We start from the raw sequence: 21,742 nt of genomic DNA, 5'->3' as shown, positions 1-21,742 counted from the left end.
GAGCACATGGAATGAATGCAGAAAAAACTCAGCGGTTACAGCAGATTTTTTTATGGAAACCAATCTAAGCTCATCTGATAGGTTATTGCATTCATGGGCTCAACAGATACGGGTGATTGGTTGTAATGCTCAATGCTTTAAAAAACGCAATAAAAAAGTCATTTTAAACGGACACATTTTTATTTATTTTCACATTTCACTTTAATAGTGACAGTCGTAATAGATGATTGTGTAGTGGGTATTTTTTACCCCCTTGTCTCGAATAATTTTTTTTTTTATATTCGCAATCGTGTCTCATAATGTAGCAATTTAATTTACTCATTCTTCACTTGGTTACTGTGACAACGCAGCAAGCGTCCATCACCCCATCAGCTGTTCTTACAAAAGAAAATTATTATTACTAGTTCTTATTATTACTAGTATTATTACTAGAGCAATAAATATGCATGTTATGATGAAGATGTTACAATATGCTTTATAAACATTTGTGTTTTATTTCGCAAACAGTTCTTCTCTCTCTGCCACATGTCCAGCCAGACTAAACAAGCACTAAGCTGGGCAAGTGGAGCAAGTGCAGGGAAACGATTGGGAAATAATAAAAACAAGTTTACATGAGTACATTTTCTATAAATATTTTTGAGTCTTCATTTTCTTTTCTGACATAGCCTACTCCAGTTAAAGCAACACTAAGTAAGATTTTTTACCTTAAAATAATGTTTCCGAAATCGTTTCAATGGTTCATCAAGTCCTGACATGGTGAAATGCACTTATGCCACAACTTTGCGGTCCTTTATCTGATATATCCACGCTATGTAAGATTGCCAGATCGGGTCGCGTTTCTGTAGTTCTAATGAGACATAAGAAAACTACTAATTTGACTTGCTTTACGACAAGCGGTACAATTGCTGATAGGTGGAGCGTACTCGACAGTAGACTACAACTACATGTAAGAGACCTAGCAGCCGGGTAGCTTTTGGATTGTCATCATGACGGTATCTGGAAATAAAAGGAAGGGTATGATGTCGTTGGAGGCGAGGAAAAGAAAACGGGAGCATGATCGAGTAAGAGCTCGAACTAGAGTGAACATTGGACCGCCTTACACTCGTTGGCGAGAGGTGAAGGAGGCTTCAAGATGCAAGACTGATGGTCACTTCGCTTTTTTGTTACTGGAATTGTAAGTAATACTATTTTTTTTAGTTTTCAAAACACTGTGCATGTGCGTACATGTTAGATTGTTTTATATTTCGATTGGCTGATGTTAGATAAGGCGTTAGCTATCGTGCAAACATATAATTAGTGATAAGCATGTAATTTTGTGTTTATAAACAGTTTTTCTAGCACTGCTGTTATGAGTTGAATGCCGTGAAGATTACAATAACTTCCAAAATCACCTCAAATGTTTGATCGCTTCCAAAGTTGTTGATTCTTAGTTTGTTTACGTTAGCGTTTTTGATTGATTGCATGCTAGCGTAAGTGAAGTTGTGAGTTGATTTTTGGCGCTGGGGGATATTTGACTGGGAAACTGTGCTGGATAAACAGAGAGCATTCACACCGCTGCTCACGCTTGCGGTGTGAAACGGCTGTGATTCACGAGGTTTCCTACATGTGCGTTCTGTATGCACGTGTGATACTGATGTTGAATGCATTTGACCGGCATAAAATCGGAAATATGTCAGACTGACCGGCCGGTCGCCGATCATGTGAAAATCGGCCAATTCCGATCACCAGCCGATCAATCGGTGCATCTCTAATTATTCAGTCTCTTAAACATAAGAAGTTTAATGCCTGATGACATACAAAAATAGTTCTCTCATACATGAATACTCATGTGGTACTTAAGGGCTATTTTATACCCAAAACTTTTCCCACAGTGACCACATGTAAACGGCTTCTCTCCAGTGTGAACTCTCATGTGCCTGTTAAGGCTACCTTTCCGGTTGAAACTTTTTCCACACTGTTGGCAGGTGAAAGGTTTCTCTCCAGTGTGAATTCTAATGTGTTCTACAAAGTGTCGTTTTTGATTTAAACCCTTTCCACACTGAGGGCATGTGTAGGGTTGCTCTCCAGTGTGAAGTCTCATGTGGTTTTTAAAGTGTCCTTTTTGAGTGAAACTCTTTCCACACAGAGTGCACACGTAGGGTTTCTCTCCAGAGTGAAATCTCATGTGCACTTTAAAGTTTTCATGTTGATCAAAACTCTTGCCACACTGTTGGCAAGTGTAAGGCTTCTCTATAATGTGACTTCTAATGTGTCTGTTAAAGCTTCCTTTTTGAGTGAAACTTATTCCACACTGTTGGCAGGTGAAAAGGCTCTCTCCAGTGTGAGTTCTCATGTGTTCATTGAGGTTTCCTTTTCGGAGGAAACTTTTTCCACACAGTTGGCAGGTGTAAGGTTTCTCTCCAGTGTGAACTTTCAGATGAACTTTCAGATTTCCAATTTTAGTGAAACTCTTTCCACACTGTTGGCAGGTTTGTGGCTTCTCTCCAGTGTGAATTCTGATGTGTCTGTTAAGGCTTACTTTTTGAGCGAAAGTCTTTCCGCACTGTTGAAAAGTACGACGCTTCTGTCCTGTGTGAATTCTCATGTGAACTTTAAGCTTTTCATGCTGATCGAAACTCTTTCCACACTGTTGGCAGGTGAAATTACTTCCCGTCTTTTTAGCCCTTTTTCGTGAGGAAGTCTTTTTACTCTGTGAGCAACTAAACGTTTTTCCTCTTGTTATGAATTCATGATTCTCATATTGATCTTTCTCTTCCATTTCATTCAGTACTTCACTCTCCTTTTTCAGCACCATCAGGTCTAGACGAAAAGAGACAAATGCAAATTAACACCAGTTTAATGGCACAAAGCAACAACAACAACAACAAAAAAACATTTAGACATGCTTATGTAAAGCATCATACCAACATACAAATTCCAGTCAAAATTACAAATGACTTACTTTTAGCTTCTGACCGAGGCTGTATCTCAATACTAGTTTTACTTGATCTTAGTTCTGCTTTCGACGCTATAGATCATAAAATACTCTTAGATCGACTACAAAATTACACTGGTATTAAGGTGAACAGGCATTAAAGGGATAGTTCACCCAAAAATGAAAATTCTGTCAGTATTTACTCACCCTCATGTTGTTCCAACCCTGTAAGACCTTCGTTCATCTTCGGAACACAAATTAAGATATTCTCTGTGGGCCTCGAGTCAGTTCACTAGTGTAAAAGCGTAAGCTTCTGTTGTTATACGTCACACGCATCACACACATGACCAGCGTCGGCCAATAGTGAGCCTACGTGTGATGTAGCTCTACGCAATCACACTACGTTAACTGACTAGAGGCCCACAGAGAAGGAAATGAATAGTTGAAAAAAAGTATTCTCGTCGCTTGATAAACTTAAGATTGAGCCACTGTAGTCACTTGGACTATTTTAACGATGTCTTTAATAACTTTTCGGGGCTGGCAAGTGTCAATCCCTGAAGAAGCCTATGGAGGAGTGATCCAGCTCTCAGATTTAATCAAAAATATCTTCATTCGTGTTCCGAAGATGAACGAAGGTCTTACGGGGTTGAACAACATGAGGGAGAATAAATACTGACATAATTTTAATTTTTGGGTGAACTATCCCTTTAAGGTGGTTTTGATCGTACTTATCAGACCTATATAATGTTATAAAGACTAGGGTTGCACAATTAATCGTACTTTAACCGCGATAAAGATATCTGCCTTTCTCAATTAATTGTAAATAATCGTTGCAACATTTGCCTACTCATTATTTATTGTGAAAACGCCTTTTTTTTTTACATTTGCGTCATGTCAACATTAGCGTTGATGTTTGTAGTTGCCAGATGTAAATAGCTTAAATCCCCAAAAAAGAGCTTTTCTTTTACATGTTCTGCCCAGTGTTTTACTTAATCTGTGCGATCTGACAACCCCGCGCATGCTCACTCTACACTGAGGAAAAAGGACTGATGATCTGAAAACAAAACATGCACTGGAGTTTAGCGATCTCCATAGCAATATTCTGCTTGAAATTGTCACACAGCCAGTCTGTTTCTTCACAAGCCACTTGTGTGACTAAATCTGCCAATCAAACCTTCAGCGATTTATTTGGAAAAAATCAAAACATGGATCTCCACCTTATTGTTTGGGATTATGTTGGCAGAATTAAATGAACAATAATTTGGAATTATTGGAAATAATGAGGAGTTTCACTGTTCTATCTTTTGAAGTTTAAGGTTTTACCAGTTTTCATGATGTGAATCAGTTGAAAACGACAGCCACTGATAGTTTTCAGTGTCTATCAACAAGTAGGCTATCGTTCTTTGCGGTATGATTTTGCTTGTCTCATTTGCAACCGAATTGTCGCTTAGAAGATCTAATGTGAAGACGCATCACAATCTAAACCATGCCTTTTGTATTGACTTGCCACCTACAGGCCTTTTAGGTGAAGTGTAGGTTGGTAAAGAATGTGCTAAGGTCGTTAGGCCTATTACATTACCACTTTTGATAATTATGCAATTTATATCTAAGTATCTTCTCTATCTCTGTAATTCTTCAAATAAAAATAATAATGATTAATTACCGTATAATTATAATTTTGAGCAAAATTATCATGATTATCAGTTTAACCATTATTGAGCAGCTCTAATATAGACTATTATGTCTATATAAACAGGGGCAAGATCTAAGATAATATCAGTAAATTATGGAGTGCCGCAAGGATCGGTGTTAGGCCCTCTGCTATTTTCAATATATATGCTGCCACTTGGTAATATTATAAGAAAACATGGAATTAGTTTCCACTGTTATGCCGATGATACTCAGTTATAGAAGAATTCTCTAAATGATCTGAGTTGACAGAGTGGGTTAAAGATATAAAATATTGGATGACGTGTCATTTTTTCTATTAAATTCAGCCAAGACTGAGGTATTACTTATTGGCCAAAAACCTGTACACAGAATCTCCTAGAATACAATTTGCATTTGGAAGGATGTACTGTTACTTTATCCTCTTCAGTTAAAGGCCTGGGCATTATATTAGACAGCAACTTATCTTTCGTAAATCATATTTCATGTTACAAAACAGCAGTGGCGGGCCGTGCATTTCACACCTAGGCCTTTTAATAGCTAGGCCGCGCACAGACTATAATTGTTGTGAAATTGCTGTTTTTGTTTTGCACCAGCAATTATACGGCTACTGCGGTGAGTTCGGAGAAACAAGTGAGTTCGGCGAGTGTGTTAGTGTAGGCTACAGTGGTTCTTGCGTTTCGATTATAAGTTCAGAAAAGGAGCCTCCCTTGTCTTGTCCTTCAAGGGTTACAATAGTCCCTTGTCAGATGTTAATAGTTTGAATGTTTGAAAAAAACATTAGATCATAAATTTACAAGAACAATTAAGAAGAAAATCCAATTCACCACGGAAAAAACGGGGGCAAAAAAAGCATTATACTCACCAAAACTACTGATTATGTTATACACAAAATCCATCATAATTTCTTTCCTCAGAAAGACTTGAATTACTCTGGTGTACAGGTTATCTGTGCATTTCAGTCCCAACAACCTTTTCTATCGCCATCGAATAGAACAGATCGAATAGAGTCCGTGACTCTGCGTTAAGCTGGATAAGGCTGAATAAGGGATTTTTTCCAGTATTATTGAACATGCTGGGGGTCAAAGCGGGAAAGAAACATTAATTTGTGGGTTGAAAAACTATTAAATCTACAGGAATGTATTTTAGTTTCTGCAGTTCGCTACAGATGCGGTTAGCTAGCTCAGCCTCTGACCACCAGTGATAGTACGCGCTCTGACCACCCAATCAAAGCATGTGAAAATGCCGACGTTATTGTACGCCTGCTAGATGGCCCCGGTGCAGTCAAATCGAAATCTGATTGGCTGATTAAATCTGACTGATTATCTGATTGGTTAAAGCAACGGTTTCATTTCCATTCATTTTAAGCTACAGGCGCCCGCACTGTCGATTCTGAAGGCCTCAAGGGAGATTTATTTTACCCTGGCAACACACGATGGCTGAAATATAATTGGATAAAAGCGCTAAAATAAATATACAATAATGGAAGCAGCGCAACCAAGAGAAAAGCGGTTTGATTAAGAGAATGGACTATTGGAAGTAATTTAATACTCATTCATGGAAAAATATATTAAAGTGCAAGTCAGTGATTCTGATTCAAGTCAGTGATTCTTTAGGCCAGCAGAGAACTGACGGCCCACCACTGCAAAACAGCCTTCTTCCACCTCAGAAACATCGCTAAGCTCCTGACTTAAGTCAATTGAGTTGGACAAAAACTACGATAAAACATGTTGGAAAGCATCTTTTGCATCGATTTTTGTGTGAGCATATAAGTGAACATCCCAGACCACTCGATGAGTTTCACGTCTTTGTAAAGTAAAGTTTAATGCGTTTTATGAATGATTGTTCCAGTGCCCCTATGAAACCATTGTGGAGGTGGGGGGTGCTAACACAGAAACCGAAAATTCTCGGGACAGCAGCATTTGTCCAAATTTTAATCTTAACCATTCTATTTAATCAGAAACGATCTTAATAAAGGGCTTTAAGGGTAAAATACCTGGTCAAAAAACTCTGGGATTCCGGTAGTTCCTAGGATATCTAATTCCACTAAAGGAGGGAGAGCGTTTTCACATTTGGCTCCTAAACTCTGGAATAGCCTTCCTGATAATGTTCGGGCCTCAGACTCACTCTCCAAGTTTAAATCTAGACTAAAGACGCATCTCTTTAGCCTAGCATTCATATAATGCATCTCCTAACCTTATACAGTTATATCAGATCAAATGCACATGATTATCTTTGTTTAATGTTATGAACAGCAGTTACGCTAATTATTTTCTATTTGGACCCACTGCTCAAAAAACCAACACTCAATCCTATCAGTTGAATACTACAGACCAATCTCTCTCCTTTTTCTTTTGTCAACTTTTATGTAAAAATATTTGTGTTCATAATGGATGGATACATAATGAATCCCTGCTAGAGGAGATTTGCAGATTTACTCTCCCAACATACTTCTGATGGGCAGGGATATGCATACACATACTGGGCATGGAGATCAGCAGATGAGAGATTTTGAGAGCCTACTTTACGAACCACGGGAACATTTCCGATGGTTAGTATTACTATTTCATATTTAGATTATCATGGTAACATGGTAGGCTAAATACTTCCAAGTGCGGTGCTAATCTTTAAATTTATAATAATGTGTTTGTTACATTTTATATAGTGCTTTTCTCTGCACTCAAAGCGCTTTTACATATGGAAGGGGGAATCTCTCAACCACCATCAATGTGCAGCACAAAGATGTTTTTATATTTTAAATTTCATGTTCCAAGCTAACCTCAATCCAACAGCATTTGCAACAATATTGTTTTATAATAATCAAAAATATTCTTTAAAAATAACGTTCTTGTTTACAGCTTGGCACATACAATGGAAGTGAATGGAATCAGGCTATAGTTTCAGCCATCAACCACTGAACTAGATTAAATTAAAAAAGCAATGAACACAAAGAGGTCTGAGACCACATTACTACTTAAGTGGACCAAAAAAACTGAGTCCTCTTAGGGACAGGAACAGTGTGAATGTAAAGAGAACTGGGCCTTTCACCTCCTGGTCCACTTCAAGGGATTTCAGTTCAGTACATTTTAAAGAGGACTCAAGTGTGAAAAACACTGCCTGTTTTAGCACATTGTTACAGGAAGAGCACATTTAACAAGGGACACACATTCTGACCAAGGTCAGGTTCAATTGTGCATTCACATCCATTTCTGATATGCAAGTTGTAATATTTTTTTGTTGTATATATCTGGATTCTCCTACAATAGGTTAACATGCATTCAGGTCAAAAAACACTTTAATTTCCTCATAATATTCCTTTAACTTTACCTAATTTCTCAAAGAGTCTTAAGGCAATTAGTTTGAAGATTCAGTCTCTCTAAAATCCTCCTTTCCGCGAGCTACTCTGCGCTGATTGGTCAGATAGCCCAGTGACTGTTGTGATTGGTCTAGGGCTTACAACTCGTGTTGGAAATGAACCAATCCTCAGTGATTGAACACACTGTAAATACATTAACAATGGCATTGATTTTACCATATCAGTTCAAGCGTGAGTCCAATGATGAAACTTTGAAAGAACTAGTTATTCGACCCGACCCTCCATCACAAGCACGAATTAAGCAAAGGCGTGTTTCTCGTACAACAATGTAACTTGCTGCTAAACTACTATATTACGATGCATCGTTGTAGAAATCAACTAGCTAGCCAAGACTGTTTCACTTTGATGTACTGTATCGAAACCATATTATCGCAAATTGGTCTTTCAACCACAGACAATTCGTTTTTCACTTTGATGTACTTTATCAACATACTGGACCCAAAATCACACAAAAAACACAAAATCCAAATAGAAAAATTATAGCTTTTATACTACAAAAAAACACAAACATGCTCAATGAAGCATTTTAAAAGGTTTAAAATGTAAACACAAGTTGTAAATGTCAACATACAGGTACAATTCGGATATAATCAAGCTATATACAAAAATAAATATGATTTACAAAAAAAAAAAGCGGGTGTAGCCATAGGCTTTTTTTTTCTTTTTAGCTTTGCCACTTTTTAAAAAAATGTGTGCACACAATTATACAGAGAACTATATTTAAGGCCTATCTAAACTATCTAGACTAATCCTAAACTATTTACACTACTCCTAAACTACTCTCCAACTCTACTCAAACTCTTCCAAAAACTAGCAATAATATCTCTCTCTGTATATATAACGTATATATGTCTCTCTTTGTCAACTCCGTAAATCCTCTGCCTTTCAATTTCGCTTCTTTGCTCAGTTGGCTCCTCCTCCATTCCCTAAAATGTGCAGCCTGAAGAGCAGTCAGCAGATTCACACATTTTTCTCCGTTTTGTTTTATGACAAAAACTGACGAAGTTATTAAAATAAATGCAACGCCTGTCGCATCCCATCTTGCGTTCTTTTACGAACGCGTCAATATTTTTTTATATAAAGTTTAAATGATCATATCTCCGTTTTTACTTGGTCTATCAACACAAAACAAAAAGTAAAATAGAATTTCAAGCCAGCACTTTCGACAGAAGTGGACGGCAGCGCTCAACGTGACTTTGTTTTTATGCTTCGATGTTTTAAACTAGTCATGTGACTTGATCATGACGCGTGATGGGCGACCCTGAAGAGTTAATAGGTGTGTTCGACATCGGCTGCGGCTGGATGTAAGCGATCGGCGAGAGTAGCCGCGTGCAGGCGGGGAGGAGCTGCAAACGGAGATATAAAGCCGGACACGTTGTGGCTGCCGTAGTTTGCTGCAATTACGTCAGTCATGGCAGATCACGTGGTGTTTGTTTTCTTTATCGCAGACGAGCTGGAAGCGATAGAAATTCCATTATTATTGCATGACATTGAGCACAATGAGCAACGAAAGTGAGTAAAGGTTAAATGTAAGGAGTATCTTTTTAAACAAATTATAGACACATTATCAATTTACTTGTCAAGTTACTATATCTGACAATTATATGTTGAATACAAATACTGTATCGATAGTCTTTACAATACTGTACTGTAGTCTTTGCAATGTATTACTAATGTAATGGGTGGTTTTTGTAATCAATAGCTACTGTTGCTTGCCTTTTAATAATAATAATAATAATTATTATTATTTTGGTTTAAATAGAAAATTACTCATTCTTACAAAGAATAATGGAGTGTTACTCCAATTTCAACACTTATGTATACACTAATTATTTCATTAAAATCCCCATTCAACATAAAACACTGATAATAAAATTTTGACTACATTTGTGTTCAGTTAGGCTACATATATATATGAGTTCAATTCCTTTTGTTCTTATATACAATGGTTCCAAAAATAGACAATTTTGTGGAGGATGTTGTCCCTCTCTACAGTCCCTCAGAATTTAGAGGTCATTTCAGGCTCTCCAAAGAACAAGTGGAGGTTTGTACTGGTTAATATCGGTTAATATACAATTAATTGAAAACAAGTGTTAGTATGTTGTCTTGATAACCTATTTTTCTACCTTTGCAGGATGTCATTACTACCCTTGGTCCTGTTTATATGAATTTACAACAGACCAAACTTCCACTCACAAACAGTGTTCTTGCCTGCCTTTGGACATTGGCGAATCAGGAGTCATATCGTGGGGTGGCAGATAGATTCAACATGTCAAAATCCACTCTTGCCAAGCATCTCCATGAGTTTTGTTTTAATGTGAACACATACATGGCCCACCACATTTCCTGGCCCAGAGGTCAAAGGCTGGAGATGTCAAAGTTAGGGTTTGACGCAGCAGGTTTCCCCAACACTGTATGTGCAGTGGATGGGTGTCACATTCCTATAATGAGACCCCACTGTGATAATCCCCTAGCATACATGAATAGGAAACAGTTTTATTCTGTAAATTTAACTGGGTTTTGTGACAGTCAGCGACGCTTCTGTCACATCAGTGTGGGTCACCCTGGGAGTTGGCATGATGCCAGAGCATTTCGCTTGACAGAAGTTTGTCGTCTTCTTGAAGAAGATCCTCATTCCCTTGTTCCACAGGGAATGCACATAATTGGGGATTCTGCCTACCCTTTGTTGCCTCAACTTATGAGGCCGTATAGAGACAATGGCCACTTGTCTGCTAGGCAAAGATACTTTAACAGAAAGCTCAATGCAGCTCGTGTGGTCATTGAGCATGCATTTGGCATTCTAAAATCTAAGTTTAGGAGGCTCCATTACCTGCAAATGAGAAGCATTTCTAATATCAGTTCAGCAGTCTCAGCATGCTGCATTTTGCATAATCTTTGTTTAGAGCCCAGTGATCAAGTTGTTGTGGTAGATGGTGTTGATGATGAACCACACCACCAGCAACCCCACAACACTAATGCATGTCATCATAGAGACCAGATTTGTGGCCAGATCTAACTGATGTATACTAAACATACAAAAAAAAAAAAAGATTTGAATGTACAGAAATAGTCAACAAATGATAAAAAAAACAACAGATTTTGTGTTGAAATTAGGAAATATATTTTATTGAACATGATTAGTTTGTCATTGGAAATTGTGTTCTTTGGGAACAAAAACAAAAAAACATTTTGGGGAAAGCTGCAAATCAAGAAAAAAAAAAAAAACCTTTACATTATTGAGGTTCATGGGTTCTGTAATAGATGCATAATTTGCTCTTGTCTTTTTCCCATTTTCTTTAGCTCCTCAACAATTGTTCCCAAGCTGGTCAACATCTTTTTTTCAAAGGACCTTCTGCGCCTCTCCTTAAGTCGCCGCCATCTCTCCAGATCTGGCCTTACCAGGGACTCAAGCACAGCAGTCCTTCTCTCGGCATGCTCTTCATACGCCTCCAGAAACTGTAAGGGTTGTGATCGTCTTTGCCTGTTTGTGATGTTTGTATTTGGTATGGTAGAGGTTCCTGGCTGTTCATCTATACTAGCACTTGCTGGCTGGTCTTGGGAAGATGATGTGGGCCTACTTTTGGAGGAGGTCTCTTCCAAACCCAGAGGTGTGGAGTGGATGGTGCCAGGTGGTGCAGTACCGATTCCCGATGACCCAAATAACTCATCCATTAGCTGGTGGGGGTGAATTTCAAATGTAAAATGAAAAATAACCAATGTTTCTTGTAAGACATGACAATGTTATTTCAGAAACAAAGTAAAGCAGTCTTCAACTTACTGTATAGTACTCCCAGGTGATCTTCCCCTCCCCAGTTGCACGGCGCCTGTCTTTTACCCTTTTATATGTGGTTAACATGTTTGCTAGTTTTTTTCTAATTTTCTCACTTGATAAGTTGTAGCCCTTTTGTGAGAAGGAGTTTTGCATTTTTTTATAGAAGGCCATTTTGTTCCTAAAATAAAGTTGCTGATGAGTTTTTGTAAGGTCCAGTAGAAATAGTGTCATTTGATGTGTTATTTCTGTAAAATGGAGGGGATAAGGAGATAAATAGATTAACACTACAAAACAAAGAAAAATGTAAATTAACCACAGTATTGACATTAATCTTCCTTATATTATTTGATGCAATACCTTGAGATTCATGCCTGTCTGACTGGAAGGAGGGGGATGAAGGTTGAATGGATTCTGAAGGGTTTCCACACATTGCACCAGGTTGCAGCGTGGCAGGCGGTGGGTACTTGACAGTGGAGGTAAGTTGTACAGGGGGCCTAGTGGGGCACTGGCTGGATGATGGTGGTACAGGGGGCCTAGTGGGGCACTGGCTGGATGATGGTGGTACAGGGGGCCTAGTGGGGCACTGGCTGGATGATGGTGGTACAGGGGGCCTAGTGGGGCACTGGCTGGATGATGGTGGTACAGGGGGCCTAGTGGGGCACTGGCTGGATGATGGTGGTACAGGGGGCCTAGTGGGGCACTGGCTGGATGATGGTGGTACAGGGGGCCTAGTGGGGCACTGGCTGGATGATGGTGGTACAGGGGGCCTAGTGGGGCACTGGCTGGATGATGGTGGTACAGGGGGCCTAGTGGGGCACTGGCTGGATGATGGTGGTACAGGGGGCCTAGTGGGGCACTGGCTGGATGATGGTTTCACAAAACTGAGGTTTAGGGGTACCGGTGACCTAGTGAGACATGAAATAGGAGGTTGGAGGAGCTTTGCAGCAGAAGCTGGGCCACTGAGGAGAGCTGTTTGGAGAGAAGATGTGGTCAGTGTCACCCAAGAAATAATTCCAGTATATTCTTGTTCATTAAGTAAATGTGTACCTTTTGTTTCAACAGCTGATACTTGCTCCATGACAGAAGAAAGGAACATTTGATCTGGGGGAATAAATGATAAATAAAACACTTGCACAAATCATTGGTGACTTGTAATTATTTCAGTTATGCTGTTTACTTACCATTTTGCATCCTCTCTGCAATGTCCTTGGAAACTGTTAGCATGACAACATTACCTTTGCTGTCTAACACATTAATGGTTATGTTGTCCATTTTGTTGTGTGTTACACAGGGTAATCCAGGTTATTTATATATCCTAAGGAACCATGGGACCATAGCCAACACCTGTTGCATTCATTATTACTAATAGTTAGCAACAAATGCAATTACCATTTTAAGTCAACCTTCAGTTTTGGCTCAACATTAATTAGCAGTGATTTCCATTGTTTTCGTGATTTAGTGATTTTAAGTAACTTAATGTATTAACCACGGTATTAACACACTTTTGAGATGTGTGTATAAGTGGTGTTTTGGACAAGATAACATATTGGATATATACTTTAGCAGTTTGACATGGGTGTTTCTGCTAATGCAAAATGATAAAAGTTACCTTTAAAAAAATATATAGGCTATATTCCCTGCTGGGTATGTTTTTTTTTTTAGCAACATGATTTACATTACCCTCCACCTGAGCTCTTTTTAACATTTGAGACAAAACACCATTCATTTTCATATGCAAAAAAAAGCACATTTCTGTTGGATTTATTTTGTGATTTAGACCAACTCTTTGAAAGTGAACAGAATGTTGTCCTGTTGTTAAGTTGAAGATACAGCAAGTTGTTAGCAGTTTGTTAACCACATGCAGGTGAAGTATAAACACAGCAAAATAAACTAGAGAATATGAAGAAACCATATGAACAAATGGAGGAACATGATGTAGCCTATTATGCATCATTTGTATATGAGCATACATTTATAACCACATTAGATTGTATGTTTTTAAGATTAACATTTGAGTTATTAAAAAAAGCTCATTTGAATAGGTTATGCAGCTGAATAGGCTACTGTAAAAGGTTTGTATGAAAAATAATGCCAAATAAACATACACAAACCCTATAGGCTTTTAACAATAAAGTAAATACAGTAAAACAATATTTAATAAATATGATTTATAAGATGAAGACGACATTAAAACGTAATGAACTGTTTTAAAAGTCCATATATGAGAATTTCTGGAACTGAATTCCTCGCAATAAACTTGAAACGCACGTCATCGGTGTTGTCAGTGAATCCGGCCAATCGTGGATCAGTTGTGTCGTCATCAGAACCTGTGCAGCCGCTCTTGAGAATCTGCGCTGGCTGAATCCTGCGGCTGCTCTCGCATCGCTCTCGCGGTACTTTGATAGCACACGTCACAGTCATGTGGAGTCAGCGCTGCATCAAGTCGGACAGAATTTCTAACCGGCATGCACTGCTTCAAGTCTGCCGCCGATCGGTCTGCGCAGAGCTGCATGAAGTCGAACAAGCCTAATGAATCCGTTTGAGATCAAATTAATGCTAGATGTTTTGCTATAAATTATGGCCATGGCATCTGAGGACTGCTCAGTCTGTTGTGATTGGTCTACTCTGCTCTGATTGGTCAAATGGCCCAGGCTGTTGTGATTGGTCTACTCTACTCTGCTCTGATTGGTCAGATGACCCAGTCTGTTGTGATTGGTCTACTCTGCTCTGATTGGTCAGATGACCCAGTCTGTTGTGATTGGTCTACTCTGCTCTGAATGGTCAGATGACCCAGTCTGTTGTGATTGGTCTACTCTGCTCTGATTGGTCAGATGGCCCAGTCTGTTGTGATTGGTCTACTCTGCTCTGATTGGTCAGAGGGCCCAGTCTGTTGTGATTGGTCTACTCTGCTCTGAATGGTCAGATGACCCAGTCTGTTGTGATTGGTCTACTCTGCTCTGATTGGTCAGATGGCCCAGTCTGTTGTGATTGGTCTACTCTGCTCTGATTGGTCAGAGGGCCCAGTCTGTTGTGATTGGTCTACTCTGCTCTGATTGGTCAGATGGCCCAGTCTGTTGTGATTGGTCTACTCTGCTCTGATTGGTCAGAGGGCCCAGTCTGTTGTGATTGGTCTATTCTGCTCTGATTGGTCAGATGGCCCAGTCTGTTGTGATTGGTCTATTCTGCTCTGATTGGTCAGATGGCCCAGTCTGTTGTGATTGGTCTACTCTGCTCTGATTGGTCAGATGGCCCAGTCTGTTGTGATTGGTCTATTCTGCTCTGATTGGTCAGATGGCCCAGTCTGTTGTGATTGGTTTACTCTGCTCTGATTGGTCAGATGACCCAGTCTGTTGTGATTGGTCTACTCTGCTCTGATTGGTCAAATGGCCCAGTCTGTTGTGATTGGTCTACTCTGCTCTGATTGGTCATATGGCTCAGTCTGTTGTGATTGGTCTACTCTGCTCTGATTGGTCAGATGGCCCAGTCTGTTGTGATTGGTCTACTCTGATCTGATTGGTCAAATGGCCCAGTCTGTTGTGATTGGTCTACTCTGCTCTGATTGGTCAGATGACCCAGTCTGTTGTGATTGGTCTACTCTGCTCTGATTGGTCAGAGGGCCCAGTCTGTTGTGATTGGTCTACTCTACTCTGCTCTGATTGGTCAGATGGCCCAGTCTGTTGTGATTGGTCTACTCTGCTCTGATTGGTCAGATGGCCTAGTCTGTTGTGATTGATCTACGTCTACTCTGCTCTGATTGGTCAGATTGCCCAGTCTGTTGTGATTGGTCTACTCTGCTCTGATTGGTCAGATGGCCAAGAGGTCTGAGACCACATTACTACTTAAGTGGACCAAAAAAACTGAGTCCTCTTAGGGACAGGAACAGTGTGAATGTAAAGAGAACTGGGCCTTTCACCTCCTGGTCCACTTCAAGGGATTTCAGTTCAGTACATTTTAAAGAGGACTCAAGTGTGAAAAACACTGCCTGTTTTAGCACATTGTTACAGGAAGAGCACATTTAACAAGGGACACACATTCTGACCAAGGTCGAGTTCAATTGTGCATTCACATCCTTTTCTGATATGCAAGTTGTAATATTTTTTTGTTGTATATATCTGGATTCTCCTACAATAGGTTAACATGCATTCAGGTCAAAAAACACTTTAATTTCCTCATAATATTCCTTTAACTTTACCTAATTTCTCAAAGAGTCTTAAGGCAATTAGTTTGAAGATTCAGTCTCTCTAAAATCCTCCTTTCCGCGAGCTACTCTGCGCTGATTGGTCAGATAGCCCAGTGACTGTTGTGATTGGTCTAGGGCTTACAACTCGTGTTGGAAATGAACCAATCCTCAGTGATTGAACACACTGTAAATACATTAAAAATGGCATTGATTTTACCATATCAGTTCAAGCGTGAGTCCAATGATGAAACTTTGAAAGAACTAGTTATTCGACCCGACCCTCCATCACAAGCACGAATTAAGCAAAGGCGTGTTTCTCGTACAACAATGTAACTTGCTGCTAAACTACTATATTACGATCCATCGTTGTAGAAATCAACTAGCTAGCCAAGACTGTTTCACTTTGATGTACTGTATCGAAACCATATTATCGCAAATTGGTCTTTCAACCACAGACAATTCGTTTTTCACTTTGATGTACTTTATCAACATACTGGACCCAAAATCACACAAAAAACACAAAATCCAAATAGAAAAATTATAGCTTTTATACTACAAAAAAACACAAACATGCTCAATGAAGCATTTTAAAAGGTTTAAAATGTAAACACAAGTTGTAAATGTCAACATACAGGTACAATTCGGATATAATCAAGCTATATACAAAAATAAATATGATTTACAAAAAAAAAAAGCGGGTGTAGCCATAGGCTTTTTTTTTCTTTTTAGCTTTGCCACTTTTTAAAAAAATGTGTGCACACAATTATACAGAGAAATGGTAAATGGTAAATGGACTGCATTTATATAGCGCTTTCACAGACCGAATGGCCACCAAAGCGCTTTACATAGTTGCCTCACATTCACCCAATCATACACACATTCATACACCGACGGCGGTGTCAGCCATGCAAGGCGCCACCCAGCTCGTCGGGAGCAGTTGGGGTTAGGTGTCTTGCTCATGGACACCTCGACACTTGGTCAGGTGGAACCGGGGATTGAACCACCAACCTTTCGGTTTGTAGATAACCTACATGAACCACTGAGCCACTGCCGCCCCAACTATATTTAACTATATTTAAGAGAACTATATTTAAGGCCTATCTAAACTATCTAGACTAATCCTAAACTATTTACACTACTCCTAAACTACTCTCAAACTCTACTCAAACTCTTACAAAAACTAGCAATAATATCTCTCTCTGTATATATAACGTATATATGTCTCTCTTTGTCAACTCCGTAAATCCTCTGCCTTTCAATTTCGCTTCTTTGCTCAGTTGGCTCCTCCTCCATTCCCTAAAATGTGCAGCCTGAAGAGCAGTCAGCAGATTCACACATTTTTCTCCGTTTTGTTTTATGACAAAAACCGACGAAGTTATTAAAATAAATGCAACGCCTGTCGCATCCCATCTTGCGTTCTTTTACGAACGCGTCAATATTTTTTTATATAAAGTTTAAATGATCATATCTCCGTTTTTACTTGGTCTATCAACACAAAACAAAAAGTAAAATAGAATTTCAAGCCAGCACTTTCGACAGAAGTGGACGGCAGCGCTCAACGTGACTTTGTTTTTATGCTTCGATGTTTTAAACTAGTCATGTGACTTGATCATGATGGCGTGATGGGCGACCCTGAAGAGTTAATGAATCCGTTTGAGATCAAATTAATGCTAGATGTTTTGCTATAAATTATGGCCATGGCATCTGAGGACTGCTCAGTCTGTTGTGATTGGTCTACTCTGCTCTGATTGGTCAGATGACCCAGTCTGTTGTGATTGGTCTACTCTGCTCTGATTGGTCAGATGACCCAGTCTGTTGTGATTGGTCTACTCTGCTCTGATTGGTCAAATGGCCCAGGCTGTTGTGATTGGTCTACTCTACTCTGCTCTGATTGGTCAGATGACCCAGTCTGTTGTGATTGGTCTACTCTGCTCTGATTGGTCAGATGCCCCACTCTGTTGTGATTGGTCTACTCTGCTCTGAATGGTCAGATGACCCAGTCTGTTGTGATTGGTCTACTCTGCTCTGATTGGTCAGATGGCCCAGTCTGTTGTGATTGGTCTACTCTGCTCTGATTGGTCAGAGGGCCCAGTCTGTTGTGATTGGTCTACTCTGCTCTGAATGGTCAGATGACCCAGTCTGTTGTGATTGGTCTACTCTGCTCTGATTGGTCAGATGGCCCAGTCTGTTGTGATTGGTCTACTCTGCTCTGATTGGTCAGAGGGCCCAGTCTGTTGTGATTGGTCTACTCTGCTCTGATTGGTCAGATGGCCCAGTCTGTTGTGATTGGTCTATTCTGCTCTGATTGGTCAGATGGCCCAGTCTGTTGTGATTGGTCTACTCTGCTCTGATTGGTCAGATGACCCAGTCTGTTGTGATTGGTCTACTCTGCTCTGATTGGTCAAATGGCCCAGTCTGTTGTGATTGGTCTACTCTGCTCTGATTGGTCATATGGCTCAGTCTGTTGTGATTGGTCTACTCTGCTCTGATTGGTCAGATGGCCCAGTCTGTTGTGATTGGTCTACTCTGCTCTGATTGGTCAGATGACCCAGTCTGTTGTGATTGGTCTACTCTGCTCTGATTGGTCAGATGGCCCAGTCTGTTGTGATTGGTCTACTCTGCTCTGATTGGTCAGGTGGCCAATGTGTATCAGTACTTTTTGAACATTTAAATAAAAACATAAATGATAAACATGATATTTTTGTCACTATAAAAGAGATATGAAATTTTCATGTTTCCTCTCTACTAGCAATTAGCCTTTTTCACACTACGCGCTTGTGGCTTCCGGATTGGCGCTTACAGGGTAATTTTTTCCAGTAACAACACCGGACGTACAAATCAAAGTATATGCAAAGTCTTTTTACAAATAAAATATGAAAATGTTTGAACTTCCAATGCTTTACTCTACAAAGCATTAACTTTGAGTCAGCTTTTAACGGCTACTAATGGCGCATCATACCATTATCAATAAAATCTCACATTATTAAAGTGATAGTGTAAATTTACGTTGTATAATGTGCCCAGGGAAATACGCTTTAAACAAAAGATGACTTGGGTTTGTGGGTTTATTCTGTCGGGATTACATTGACTTTAATACATTCTTTAATTGTACTAATTTAGAATAGTTTAATTTATTGTTGGAAATGTGCATCTGTACTGTAAATAAATGTATTAAATTATTTATCATGATGTGGTGATTTGAGGGAAATGACTGAATATCATTGAGATAATAGCCTCAAATGTACTGCTGGGGGGTTTGATATTGAAATTATCCTTAATTAACTAACAATTAACTTGGCCAAATCCACAGTATTCCTACGCCCCATGAAGCTTTACGCGAATTATGGGTGTAACTTCCGTTAAGCTGTAAACAATCAGTGAAAGGCTCGCTCTATGAACACAATAGGTTAAAAAAGTGTCTCAATGAGATGACATTTATCTAATCACCCTTCGACCATCGAACATTAAAGGGAAATTTAAAAGTGTAAAAGCATCAACAAGGTACTTTCAACAGACCAAATAACCCTAAAAGCGCGAGTCTTTGGTTAAATTAAAAAAATGATGTTACCTTAATCAAAAATGTTCATTAACTTCAGCATAACGTGATACTATTTCAAAGTAATTTCCGTCATTTTGACAGATTATAAATTGCATTTACCTGTGAAAACAAACCTAGAAAGAGACGTGAGGATTTAGAGGAGAATAACGAGAGATTCTTCATGCATTCCAGTGAATTATTAATGGAATATATCATAAATTAAATTCGGGAGAACAGACCACAAATGTGCAGTATATATGTTGTCCTTTTTCATACATTTACAGCGGATTGCAAAGGGAAAAAAGAAAATAATCATGAGGAAAAGAAAGCAGCGACTGAAAAGAGCTCTTGCCATAGATGTTCTTGTTATAAAATGTCACATTAAAATACCAAGTATAACTTTATTCTCATGATGTCTGAAAATAAATCATGAAAATTGACAGCTCATCCAGTCAAAACTGACGGATCAGCTTTATTTGTAGGACAACCTTATGATTTGAAATGATTCGTTTCAGCCTTTTTGAATGGAAGTTCCCCAAACCGGAAGTGCCACCCATAATTTAAAACGCAGTAAGGTCGTCAGGAATAAGGTGGATAGCCAAGTTACAAACAAGTAAAATGTTCTTATTACTATTTTTTTAAGGTTGTTGTTATATAATCTACAGTCAAAACAAAAAGGTAAAAAGAGCATATTAATATAATATGTCTGTGGTGATGTAATGCCTTTCCGTCCGTTACTGATTCCCAACCTACACCTGTCTCACAAATGACACTGGGTTCAAAGTTACACGTAATAATTGTTTTGTTTAGGCTACGTCTATATTATTTTCTGTTATACTTCTGTATATTCTCTAGTTCTGTATAGCTGGACATTTGAATAAGGATCAAATGACTGAGTTCAGCTTTCAGAATGAAACCGACCTGTTTGTTTTTCAGTTTCTTCATGTTTCACTGTCAATGTTTCTTCAATCCTCACGTCTTCATTCTCCTCTTTAATAAACGCCATCTTTATTTCTTCACTCTCCTCTTTAGAATAAATCATCTTAATAATACTCACATTGGTCCATCTCTTAACAAGGATTTTTTCCTGTGTTTTTGTCCTGTTTAAGATGAGAATAATTAACAGAAAGAAAAATAAATCCACAGTAAATCTGTGCGTGTCTCAATCAGCTCTAGTTCAGTAGTTCAGTGCACTGGTAAGACTGTCAGAGAGAGAGTTAATGGACTTAAATCACCTAATTAAACTAAAAACACTCAAAACTGATTTTGCAAATCAATAAAATAAGCTATACAGACAATTGACATTTAGCGACATGATCTAACGTACATTTGTAATTGAATTATAGTTTTTTTTATTACAATGTCATGAAAACATTAGCAGCTGGCTTGTAAAAGTCGTGTTTGTTCTCATTACATTTACTCTGTTTAAAGCAGTGTAAACGCAGTTCAGATTCTTCTCCATCACTGCTTACCAATGACTGAATTCGTGTTCATGATAAATAGATCCATGATCTAAAAGAAACGCGATTTACTAACACAAAATATCCTTCATTAAAGATAGATAAAGCATTACAACGTTATATTCAATAGGAAATAAACTAATTTCACATATTTTATGAAAACCGTTAAACACTAAACGGTGTCTATCGATTTAATTATCTCAAATTCTTATAACAAACCTTTATTCAGCCAAATCACAGGAGATGCTGGAGCGCGGCGCAGCCTTATGACGTCATACATCCAGACCAAAATAAAAGTCCCGTTGACATGCTGCTGTCTACAATCACGATTTTACATGTTTTATATAAAATGTAATTGATTAAATATCAACTATTTTTGCTAAAAGGTTCGGTCCAAATTAAAAATGAAACGTTTCACAGAATTCTAATGAAATCTAAGTAAGTCAAACCTTCAATGTCAAGGTAGGTACGTGGACAAAAAATTCAAACTCAACAAATAGACAAATGGATAGCATATTTGGAAAGACCTGGGAACCCCCTTTAAAAAAACTGTAAATATGTCAAGTTTTATAGTTCAGTAATCAGCACCTATTATTGTCTAATTTCTAAGGTTAAAACAATAGAAATTAGTGTGATCGAAAACGAGTTGTTTTTTCACAAAAATGCTCATAACTTTTTCAGTATTCAAGATATTTTAATGAAATTTTCTGTGGAGATGGGTTCAATAGAGTTCTTTGGATCCAACGTGTTAAAACTTAATTTTAACACACATAATGACTGATTTGGCCTGTCTTATAGTATTTTTCTGACGAGCAGTTGTTGAAAATACAAATA

The 21,742-nt window shown here is 38.6% G+C and overlaps 2 protein-coding genes across 2 annotated transcripts; both read right to left on the bottom strand.

Moving 5' to 3' along the window:
* Window positions 1-161: 161 nt before the first annotated feature.
* On the bottom strand, window positions 162-21,168 carry LOC143718349 (uncharacterized). Its single transcript, XM_077209437.1, has 3 exons — window positions 21,128-21,168; window positions 20,370-20,548; window positions 162-2,799 (listed from the first exon to the last, which is right to left on the bottom strand). The coding sequence occupies exons 2-3, from the start codon at window positions 20,488-20,490 to the stop codon at window positions 1,811-1,813; spliced, it is 1,110 nt and encodes a 369-aa protein (XP_077065552.1). The 5' UTR covers window positions 20,491-20,548; window positions 21,128-21,168; the 3' UTR covers window positions 162-1,810.
* On the bottom strand, window positions 11,056-15,434 carry LOC143718330 (uncharacterized). Its single transcript, XM_077209395.1, has 4 exons — window positions 12,778-15,434; window positions 12,088-12,699; window positions 11,737-11,975; window positions 11,056-11,633 (listed from the first exon to the last, which is right to left on the bottom strand). The coding sequence occupies exons 1-4, from the start codon at window positions 12,824-12,826 to the stop codon at window positions 11,202-11,204; spliced, it is 1,332 nt and encodes a 443-aa protein (XP_077065510.1). The 5' UTR covers window positions 12,827-15,434; the 3' UTR covers window positions 11,056-11,201.
* Window positions 21,169-21,742: the final 574 nt, after the last annotated feature.

Source organism: Siphateles boraxobius, unplaced genomic scaffold (genome assembly GCF_051911475.1).
Source record: "Siphateles boraxobius isolate OS27281-9 unplaced genomic scaffold, OSU_SipBor_1 61, whole genome shotgun sequence".
In the NCBI taxonomy this organism is placed as follows: domain Eukaryota; kingdom Metazoa; phylum Chordata; class Actinopteri; order Cypriniformes; family Leuciscidae; genus Siphateles; species Siphateles boraxobius.
Note: the sequence above shows the minus strand (reverse complement) of the source record. Positions and strands in the feature narration are given on the sequence as shown.